General features: G+C 47.7%; 1 protein-coding gene across 1 annotated transcript; it reads left to right on the top strand.

The window, feature by feature from the left end:
* Window positions 1-206: 206 nt before the first annotated feature.
* On the top strand, window positions 207-11719 carry CLK2 (CDC like kinase 2). Its single transcript, XM_077463791.1, is given in 13 exon segments — window positions 207-338; window positions 340-380; window positions 727-952; window positions 1930-2026; window positions 2386-2452; window positions 7740-7856; window positions 8920-9086; window positions 9167-9261; window positions 10237-10366; window positions 10468-10550; window positions 10626-10705; window positions 10833-10923; window positions 11183-11719. Coding segments are annotated over 13 exon segments (1512 nt in total). The 3' UTR covers window positions 11369-11719.
* Window positions 11720-11944: the final 225 nt, after the last annotated feature.

Raw genomic sequence — 11944 nt, 5'->3', positions numbered from 1 at the left:
GATGGAGATATTTGGGTGAAGGTTCCATTTTAGGATAAGCTGTGCCCCTCACCTCACCCCCCAAGCAGCGGGGGGTGTTTTTGGAGTATAGGGGTATAATTGGCACATGATGGGGAAGCCTGTGCTCTTTGAAGAGCGCCCTCTTCAGGTTGGGTTTTGTAGGACAAGCAATCGGGCTGTATATTGATTGGTTGGTTGTATTTTAGATGCCGCACTCCAGACGGTACCGGTCATCGGAGAGGCGGAGCCGAGGGAGTTACCACGAGCGTTACAGAAGCCGGAAGCACCGGAGGAGAAGCAGATCGCGAAGCAGCAGCAGTGGCCGAGGCCGTGACCGGCCGTCACAGGCGGGGCGACAGTTACCATGAAAGGTCGCGGAGGTAGGTGTTAGAGGGGGGGGGGTGTTGCCATGTCTTACCTTTTTTTCTGAACTGTGTTCTCCTCACCCTCGTGTCTCGCCTTTTCCTGAGGAGATGAGGATCAGTGTAAGTGCTGAGGCCATGGAGGGGGCTGGGAACATCTCGGGCAGTGTAATTGTTGGACCACCCAGAAGGGGGATTGGTGGGGAGCATGGTACTGGGGTTCGGGAAGGGGGATTGGTGGGGGTTTGGGAGGGAGGATTGTTGGGAGGGTTGGGAAGTAGTATTGGGGTGGGGGATGGTAATCTGGCTCTCTGAGTGACCTTCATCCTTTCCATGGTCTCCTCCTCTTCCTCCTCCTCCTCAGTTATGACGCGCGATCATCAGACAGACGAGCGTACGACCGCAGATATGTAGACACGTACCGGAGGAACAATTACAGCCGGGACAGAGACCTGTACTATGACGCGGAGTACCGCCATTCCTACGATTACCGGCGCTCCCGGGAGGAGAGTTACCGGAGCGGGAAGAGCAGCCGGCGGAAGCAGAAGCGCAGGAAGCGTAGAACAAGGTCTTATAGCCGCTCGTCCTCGGTGAGTATTCCCCGGAGCTGAGCTCATTCCGCTCCCCCCCCTTTCCCTTCTCTCTTAGGGCAAGTCTCGGTAAGTTGCACCCCCATAATGCTTCCATTTGTATTGTTGGGATTAGAGAAGTGGGAGGGGCTTGTCCTCACTAAACGCATGCTAGATATCCCTGTATATGTCCCCCTCCCCCGTAGTCTCTTGTAGCCTGGCCTGTGTACAGAATACGCCTTATGTGTGTGTCCAATGCCGGCTCATTCTACTCTATACAACCCCCCACCCCCTCCCCCGGTGTATGTGGCTCCCTCCATTACAGGGGTATTGGGGGTTTATAGTTGGGTGAACCCTCCCCCGGTGTATGTGGCTCCCTCAAAATGGGGGGGGGGGTATATATAGTTGGGTGACCCTCCCCCGGTGCATGTGGCTCCCTCATAATGGGGGGGTATATATAGTTAGGTGACCCATCCCCCGGTGTATGTGTCTCCTTCATTACAAGGCTAACGGGGGAGGGGGTATATAGTTATCTGGTCCCACCCCCCCATGTAGGGTATATATATCTCCCCCGGGGGAGGGGGGTAATTAAGGGGGTACTCCGGGCAGCCTCCAGCATCTTCTTCTCTTTTTAGCTCCTGATTTTCCTGCTTTTGCAAAGATGAAAAGAAAACATAAAGCAGAATTGTTTTTATTTTATTTTTTTGGTTTGATTTTTTTTTTATTTATTTTTTTATTTTTCATTTTTGTTTTTTATTTTTATGATTTTCTGGTTAGTGTATTTGTATCTTGACCTGTTCCCTTGCAATATCCCTATCGTTATATATTCCTATGTGCCGTATGAATTGGCTGGGAATCTACTGCACACCCTCCTCCTACCTCAAACTACACTGTGAATGAATTTCCAAACCAACCAACCTTTGTGCCGCTGGTTTGAAAATCTGATTGGCTGGTGAATGGTGGCGTTTATGCCGGGAATGACGGGGTCCCCCGAACAGAGGAGTCGCCAGAGCAGCAGCAGGCAGGCCAAGAGTGTGGAAGACGACGTGGAGGGTCACCTGATCTATCGCAACGGCGACTGGCTACAAGAAAGATGTACAGCCAAATCGTAACATAATTTAGCTCTCTAGTTCTAAGATCCCCCCTCCCCCCCAGAGACGCTGCACACCTGTCTGTCTTTATTTTTGTGTTTTTGATTAATGCAGAGAAAAGCCCCCCTTCCTCCTCCTCTTCCTCATCCTCCTCCTCCTCTATATTATTTACCATACTCTGTATATATATATATATATAGCCACCTGTGTATATATAAAATATCTATATCATCATATAATAGACGGAGGGCAGGAAGACGTTAGAGTAACTGATTGTGGCTCACGCCCAGCCGCCTGATGTCACCGCCCCCCTTTCCTAGGCTCCTCCTCCCTGACCCGCCTTCTCTCTGCTTCTCCCCACAGATGAGATTGTCAGCACCCTGGGCGAGGGTACGTTTGGCCGAGTTGTGCAGTGTGTAGACCACCGACAGTAAGTGATCCCCCCCCCCCCCTCCTTGTTTACATGTAGTCATTGTGTGTTTTACTTATAACCCCCCCCCCCCAACGTTCTATATTGTACCCCCCCTGGAAAAAGTATTCACACCCCATATCTTGAAAGATATAAATAGTAGGCTATGGCGCGAAACCCAATATATATCTACCCTATGATGGTTTATCTATAAGGATACATACAAAGTTTATTATATTATTTATTTTATTTATATTATAAATAAAAAAATTATCTATATTGTAAATATATAAATAATTATTAATAATAATAATTAGTATAAATATATAATTTATATTATAAATAAATAAAACATTTATTTATAAGTTATATATTTGTATAATAAACTTTGATGGTTTATCTATAAGGATATATACAAAGTTTATTATATTTATTTTATTTATATTATGAATAAATAATTTATTTATTTATATTTTAAATATATAATATAAATAATTATTATTAATAATAATTAGTATAGATATATAATTTATATTATAAATAAAAAATGTATAAGTTTATTATATATTTGTATAATTAATAAACTTTGATGGTTTATAAGGATATATACAAAACTTATATTATACAAATATATTCAAATAAATTATTTATATTATAAATATATAATAATATAATTATTAATAATAATTATAGATAAACTTATAAATACATTTTTTATTTATAATAATAATTATTATTATATTTATTATATATTTATAATATACAAATATATTCAAATAAATTATTTATTTATAATACAACTTTTGTATATATCCTTATAGATAAACTTATAAATACATTTTTTATTTATAATAAGGATATATACAAAAGTATTATACAAATATATTCAAATAAATTATTTATTTATATTATAAATATATAATAATAAATATAATAATAATTATTATAAATAAAAAATGTATTTATAAGTTTATTATATATTTGTATAATAATATAATAAACTTTGGTTTATCTATAAGGATATATACAAAAGTTATATTATACAAATATATATTCAAATAATTTATTTATAATTATATATTTATAATATAAATAAATTGTATATTAATATTAATAATTTATATTATATATTTATAATATAAGTAAATCATTTATTTATAATATAAATAATATAATAAACTTTGTATGTATCCTTATAGATAAACCATCACAGGCTAGCTATATATTGGGTTTAGCGCCATAGCTTACTATTTATATCTTTCATATTTAAAATCCCCCCCCCCCTCATTTTTAGGGGGTGGAGGATCTAGGCAAAGGCAGCTCTAACCCTCTGTAAATTTCACGTTTTTAATAATCCAGTTATATTTACATTGTTCAATTCTTTATTTGTTTTCAACTTTTACTTATTTCAGTCACTCACGGGGTGTGTAGTCCGTAGCGCGACTTTATCCATTTATTTACACCCCATATCTTCTCACGTTACAACTAGACGTGTGCAATTCTATCATTTCCACATTCCCTTTTCTTCTTCCATATATTCAGTAATGCGAAAACATCCAAATTAACGGAAGACGCGTTTACCTCATATATTTTTTTTAAAAGAACAAAAATCCGAAAGAACAAAAAAAATCAGTTTTCTATAACAATATTACCGTTTGTTAAGCATCTTTATTTTTTTTGATAATCGTCAATGACGAGGAGTCACAAGTAATCAATATTTTCAGCATTCATAACGTCTGTATTGTGATAAAAAAAAAAAAGGTCTAAACCCCCCAAAAACTTCCGCTCAATAACCTTGTTTTAATTTGCGTAAGTACAGAATTCTGTACTGCACTGTACAATCCAATGATGTACAGCGCCTCGTTCAGGTGGGAGGAGCCGGTCCCAAGTCCCAGACGTCGCTACGCAGGTAAGTCGTTAAACGAGGAGTGTCTGTGTTAATAATAATCAATAACAAAAATAATATTCTATAATAATAACGTTAGTTATCGGAACTTTCTTTCAAACTTTGCTTTATTTTTTATTTTTTTGTGAATGTAACTAATGCGAATTTATCTGAAGTTCCAATTTATCCCGGATTCGTTGTTTCGGATAATTCATAACTTTAGATACGTTTTTTTTTTGTATATTTGTTTCAATCACCAACAGCCACATTTTGAAAGGAAATCCCGATACCTATAACTTTACCGCTTAAATTGGTTCTGCACCTTTAAAAAAAAAAATATTAAAAGCCAACAGCTACAAATATTGCAGCTGCTGACTTTTAATAAATGGACACTTACCTGTCCCGGGGTCCAGCGATGTCGGCGGCAGATGACGAGCGATCGCTCTTCTCTCCACCGCCCCCCACCGCCATCCTCTGTCAGGGAATCGGGAAGTGAAGCATTGCGGCTTCACTGCCCAGTTCCCTACTGCGCATGCGCGAGTCGCGCTGTGCATCTGTACTGGTCCCCACTGTGTCGTGGGAACTGTGTGTTTCCCAGAACACAATGGGGGGGGGCGGGGCATCTGCGGCGAGTTTGTCCCGGAAGTTCGGTGCGGATTGTGGCACCGGAGGGGGAGGGATCAGATGAGCGGTTTTAAGGGCCAGCCGCCGTTATACTGCGGCTGGTTGGCTCTTGTGGGCAAATCGCCGCAGGTGTACATCGGGCGCTTTTTAAGAGCGATAAGGGGCGCGTGCGTGGCCGCGATCGCTCCACAGAGAGACAGAATGGGGGATCAATGTAAACAGATCCCAGTTCTGACGGGAGAAGAGAGATCCACTGTTTCCAGCGATCGGTCTCCGCCCTCAGTTAGAAACACCTCCCAGGGAACACATTTAAAGTGGTTGTGGACCCCGTATGTACAACCACTGTTCCCTACAGGTGAGCCTATAATAAGACTTGCCTGTAGGTACTGGAAATGTCTCCTAAACCTGTACAGTTTATGATATATTTACCATATACTCGTGCCGAGGTCATCGGCGCATGCGCACTGATGAAAGGGGCCCGATCGTGCCGTTTTTCTGTAGTGCCTGTGCCGTGACTCGTCCAGTAACGGAGCCTCGGAAGAAAGAGGGGTGAAGATGGACGCAGCAGTGACATCGCAGGCTTCTTCTGCAGGTAAGTGGCACATAATGGGCTAGTATGCATGATGAATGATGCAAATGAAACGCAGAGGTGATCTGACACACCAAAAATCTCCATTTGTGGGGGGGGGGCGTGGACATGATTTTTGTAGAACGTCGCACGACCGCGCAATTGTCAAAGTAACGCAGTGCCGAATTTCTCGAAATGGTCATTAAGGAGGCGAATCATTCCGGTCCTTAAGTGGCTCCATTTTTATAATCTTTATACAATAAACTTTAATATTTTAATGATATAAATTAGCAGAAATGTTTTTTCTTTCGGGTTTTTGTTCTTTCAAAATTTTCAGATTTTTCTTATTTTCATTCCTTCGAAATAACGAATACCGCATTTAAGCAAATGGAATCTCACAAATTCGGAAATGATCCGTTGTTTAAAGTATTCGAAATAACAAAATCGTAACACGAGATCCAAAGAAATAAAAACAAATGAAACGAGAATGGGGGGAGGGGGGAAATAGTTTTTCGACAGTGTGCATGTCTAGTTCAAGTACAACCAGAAACATCAATGTATTTTATTGGGATTTTATGTGATGGACCAACACAAAGTGTCACATAATTGTGAAGTGGAAGGAAAATGATAAATGATACAAATAAATATGTGAAAAGTGTGGGGGAGGGGCATTTGTATGGCGCCCCCTTTACTCTGATACCCCCAACTAAAATCTAGAGGAACCAATTGCCTTCAGAAGTCACCTAATTAGTAAATAGAGTCCACCTGTGTGTCATTTGTTCTCTGTATAAATACAGCTGTTCTGTGAAGCCCTCAGAGGTTTGTTAGAGAACCTTAGTGAACAAACAGCATCATGAAGGCCAAGGAACACACCAGGCAGGTCGGGGATAAAGTTATGGAGAAGTATAAAGCAGGGTTGGGTTATAATAAAATCTCCCAAGCTTTGACCATCTCACGGAGCTCTGTTCAATCCATCATCGGAAAATGGAAAGAGTATGGGCACAACCGCAAACCTACCAAGACACGGCCGTCCACCTAAACTGACCGGGCCGGGCAAGGAGAGCATTCATCAGAGAAGAGCCAAGAGGCCCATGGTAACTCTGGAGGAGCTGCAGAGATCCACAGCTCAGGGGGGAGAATCTGTCCACAGGACAACTATTAGTCGTCTCTCCACAAATCTGCCCTTTATGGAAGAGTGACAAGAAGAAAGACATTGGAGAAAGAAAGTCATAAGAAGTCCTGTTTGTAGTTTGTGAGAAGCCATGTGGGGGAGGGGGCAGCAAACATGTGGAAGAAGGTGATCTGGTCACAGGAGACCAAAATTCTACTTTATGGCCTAAAAGTAAAATGCTATGTGTGGGGAAAACTAACACCGCCCATCCCCCGAACACACCATCCCCACCGTGAGACATGGTGGTGGCAGCATCATGTGGTGGGGATGGTTTTCTTCAGCAGGGACAGGGAAGCTGGTCAGAGTTGATGGGAAGATGGATGGAGACAAATACAGGAGAATCTTAGAAGAAAACCTGTTAGAGTCGGCAGAAGACTTGAGACCGGGGCGGAGGTTCCCCTTCCAGCAGGACAACGACCCGAAACATCCAGCCAGAGCTACAATGGAATGGTTTACATCAAAGCATATTCATGTGTTAGAATGGCCCAGTCACAGTCCAGACCTAAATCCCATTGAGAATCTGTGGCCAGACTTGAAAATTGCTGATCACAGACGCTCTCCATCCAATCTGACAGAGCTTGAGATATTCTACAAAGAAGAAGAATGGGCAGAAATGTCCTCTCTAGATGGGCAAACCCCAGGAGGGGAGGAGGAGACCCCCATACCCTCCTGCTTGTAATGGCAGTCCAGCAGCTAGTTGGCCACTAAGATTGCTTTTACAAGAGAGCTAACCCCTGGTTCCAAAAAAAAATAAATGGTACCGGGGTGAGGCCTGCACCCAGTATAACCACTTGAAGGCCGATGTACTATGTATGTGATTGGTCAGCCGGTGGATAAACATTCTGGGGCAGATGTGGATGCTTCCATACGCAGAGCCATTCTGGGGCAGATGTGGATGCTTCCATACGCAGAGCTGGTGGTGTGATCCATGTGCAGGAAGTGTGCCGCCCTCTATAATTACGGGTTGTGTAAATGACAGCGCTGTGTGATAACATTGCCCCCTCGGGGGTGGCAGTCGGGGGACATGGAGATCACTTTCCTCTTCCATGTTGTGTTGCAGGTCAGGCACCCGAGTGGCTCTAAAAATCATTAAAAATGTTGAGAAATACAAAGAGGCGGCACGGCTGGAGATCAACGTGCTGAAGAAGCTTACCGAGAAGGACCCAGACAACAAATAGTAAGTGACCGCTCCCTTTCCTGTACCTGCTGCTGTGCCCCGACATTCCCTGCCCCGGCGCTCCCTCCCCTGTCTGTACCTGCTGCTGTGCCCTGGCATTCCCTTCCCTGTCTGTACCTGCTTCTGTGCCCCGGCGCTCCCTCCCCTGTCTGTACCTGCTGCTGTGCCCCGGCGCTCCCTTCCCTGTCTGTACCTGCCGCTGTGCCCCGGCGCTCCCTCCCCTGTCTGTACCTGCTGCTGCGCCCCGGCGCTCCCTCCCCTGTCTGTACCTGCTGCTGCGCCCCGGCATTCCCTTCCCTGTCTGTACCTGCTGCTGCGCCCCGGCGCTCCCTTCCCTGTCTGTACCTGCTGCTGTGCCCCGGCGCTCCCTCCCCTGTCTGTACCTGCTGCTGTGCCCCGGCGCTCCCTTCCCTGTCTGTACCTGCCGCTGTGCCCCGGCGCTCCCTTCCCTGTCTGTACCTGCCGCTGTGCCCCGGCGCTCCCTCCCCTGTCTGTACCTGCCGCTGTGCCCCGGCGCTCCCTCCCCTGTCTGTACCTGCCGCTGTGCCCCGGCGCTCCCTCCCCTGTCTGTACCTGCCGCTGTGCCCCGGCGCTCCCTCCCCTGTCTGTACCTGCCGCTGTGCCCCGGCGCTCCCTTCCCTGTCTGTACCTGCCGCTGTGCCCCGGCGCTCCCTTCCCCGTCTGTACCTGCCGCTGTGCCCCGGCGCTCCCTTCCCTGTCTGTACCTGCCGCTGTGCCCCGGCGCTCCCTTCCCTGTCTGTACCTGCTGCTGTGCCCCGGCGCTCCCTTCCCTGTCTGTACCTGCTGCTGTGCCCCGGCGCTCCCTCCCCTGTCTGTACCTGCTGCTGTGCCGCCTGCCCGTCTCCTGGCGCTCTCCTCCTACCGGTCGTTGCCCACCTCCCGTCACACTCCTCTTCCCAGTCCCCCCTCCTGACGCTCTCCTCTCTTCCCCCCCACCCTCCTGACGCTCTCCTCTTCCCTGTCTCTCATACCCTCCGCCCCCATCTCCTGACGCTCTCCTCGCATGGACAGTCAGTATACATGATGTGTTTTGTCCCCGCAGTCTCTGTGTACGGATGTTCGATTGGTTTGAGTATCACGGGCACATGTGCATCTCTTTCGAGCTTTTGGGTCTCAGCACCTTCGATTTCCTAAAAGAGAACAACTACCTGCCGTACCCCATCCACCAGGTGCGGCACATGGCTCAGCAGGTGTGCCTGGCGGTGAAATGTAAGTACCGGGTGCGTCATATCAGTTGGCTGAGTGCCTTGTGAGGTTCCCCCCTCCTAATTCTTTCCTCTGATTGGCAGTTCTCCATGACAACAAACTGACTCACACCGACCTGAAACCCGAGAACATCCTATTTGTGGATTCCGACTACGACCTGACCTACAACGTGGAGAAGGTAGGTACCCACCTCACCTGATGTCACCTGGAGGGGGATTATTAGAGGGGTGATGTCATTCAGAGGAGGGGGTTATTAGAGGGGTGATGCCACCCGGAGGAGGGGCTTATTGGGGGAGAGGGTGATGTCACCCGGAGGAGGGGCTTATTGGGGGAGAGGGTGATGTCATCCGGAGGAGGGGCTTATTGGGGAGAGGGTGATGTCACCCGGAGGAGGGGCTTATTGGGGGAGAGGGTGATGTCACCCGGAGGAGGGGCTTATTATTGGGGGAGAGGGTGATGTCACCCGGAGGAGGGGCTTATTGGGGGAGAGGGTGATGTCACCCGGAGGAGGGGCTTATTATTGGGGGAGAGGGTGATGTCACCCGGAGGAGGGGCTTATTATTGGGGGAGAGGGTGATGTCACCCGGAGGAGGGGCTTATTATTGGGGGAGAGGGTGATGTCACCCGGAGGAGGGGCTTATTATTGGGGGAGAGGGTGATGTCACCCGGAGGAGGGGCTTATTATTGGGGGAGAGGGTGATGTCACCCGGAGGAGGGGCTTATTATTGGGGGAGAGGGTGATGTCACCCGGAGGAGGGGCTTATTATTGGGGGAGAGGGTGATGTCACCCGGAGGAGGGGCTTATTATTGGGGGAGAGGGTGATGTCACCCGGAGGAGGGGCTTATTATTGGGGGAGAGGGTGATGTCACCCGGAGGAGGGGCTTATTATTGGGGGAGAGGGTGATGTCACCCGGAGGAGGGGCTTATTATTGGGGGAGAGGGTGATGTCACCCGGAGGAGGGGCTTATTATTGGGGGAGAGGGTGATGTCACCCGGAGGAGGGGCTTATTATTGGGGGAGAGGGTGATGTCACCCGGAGGAGGGGCTTATTATTGGGGGAGAGGGTGATGTCACTCGGAGGGGGTTACTGGGAGGAGGGGTGCCCCCCGGGGGGGAACATTTTGGTAACGATGTCCCCGGTGTTTCTCTCAGAAGAGGGATGAGCGATGTGTGAAGAAAACGGACGTCCGAGTCGTAGATTTCGGCAGCGCCACGTTTGATAGTGAACACCACAGCACCATCGTGTCCACCCGCCACTACCGAGCGCCGGAGGTCATTCTTGGTGAGTGCCGAGTCCTCGGTGTGTTTTAGGAGGAGTTTGTTTTCTATAGCCCTGTGTGACCTCTGTGTGCCCCTCCCCCCCCCCCCCCCCCCCCTCTGCAGAGCTCGGGTGGAACCAGCCATGTGATGTGTGGAGTATCGGATGTATTGTCTTCGAGTATTATGTGGGCTTCACCCTCTTCCAGGTGAGTGTACCCCCTAATATGAGTGTGACCACTGTCCCCCCTGACCTGTCCTCATGGAGGCGCTCTTCTCTGCAGACACACGACAACAAGGAGCACTTGGCTATGATGGAGAGGATCCTGGGCCCCATCCCCCCCAGGATGGTCCGAAAAACACGGTAAGGAATTGGGAGGGGTGGAAGGGGCTCATCTGACTGGTGTGTCTCCGGGGGGGGGGGGGGGATGGGCTCATGTGACTGGTGTGTCTCTGGGGGGCTCATCTAACCTGTCACTCCTCGCCTCCAGGAAGCAGAAGTATTTCTACCGTGGCCGGCTGGACTGGGAGGCCGACTCCTCTGCGGGGCGCTACGTACGAGACAACTGCAAACCTCTAAAGGTAAGGGCGCCCGCCACCAGGAACTACCTATTGTACCTCTGTCACCGGGGGAGGGGGGGGGGGTTATATCAGAAGACAAGCTCCTCCCCCATACCTATGTGTATTGTGTCCCAATATACCAGTGTGCTATAGGTTGGGATCACCTGAAATAAACAGCCCCCCCCCCCCCCACCACCAATACTGATAGTATTTTAGGATGGGATAAGTATGCCCCCCAATAGGATGAGATGACATGACTGACTCCTCCCTCTTCTTGCAGCGGTACATGTTGAATGACTCGAGTGAAGAACACTGCCAGCTCTTCGATCTCATAGGAGGAATGTTGGAATACGAACCGTCCAAACGATTGTCGCTCTCCGAGGCTCTGAAACATCCTTTCTTCTCCCCTCTGAAGAGCGATCACAACTTGAAACACTGGGACACAGGGCGGGACATCAGCCGGTGACTACACTGGACACCAGTCAACGAGGGGTCATCCTGATCCTGCTGCTTCATGAACTGAACCCTCAGCAGTCGCATTAAACTGTCCATATGTGAATAAATATTATATATATATATCTGTACAGTCCGGAGCCGAGGCTGCCATGTACATAGAGAGTCCTGCTTGTGTGCTGGCACTGCTCCACCCGGTGGTGGGTGACCTGCACTGCACATGTACATTGTTCTATAATTTATAACGTCAGTGTTAGGGTGGGGGATGGGGTAGCGTGGCTCCATTGCAGCTCGCAGTGTTTTTATATAAAGTTTTTTTTGTACAGTATTTGTGAGAAATAAACACCTTATGTTTGTACGAAAACTGCGGTCATGTGATTTGTGAAGGCCGAATATTCATCCTGTGCTGTACGTGTACCAGTTCAGTCAAATCCCGGCTCCTTGTAGGTTGGCAGACGTCCTCCTGGGGTTTCCTGTGCAGGAAGGGTGGCAGGAAAGGTGGGTACCGTGAAGGGTGGGTGCTGTGCAGAGGAAGCTTTGGCTAAGGTGGTGGGGAGTGCAGAACCTGCATCTGATTTTGGATTGAATA

The sequence above is a fragment of the Lithobates pipiens genome, unplaced genomic scaffold, assembly GCF_037356315.1.
Source record: "Lithobates pipiens isolate NorthernLeopardFrog02 unplaced genomic scaffold, aLitPip1_a1.2 Scaffold_30, whole genome shotgun sequence".
Taxonomy (NCBI): Eukaryota; Metazoa; Chordata; class Amphibia; order Anura; family Ranidae; genus Lithobates; species Lithobates pipiens.
This window is presented reverse-complemented; position numbering and strand designations above follow the sequence as displayed.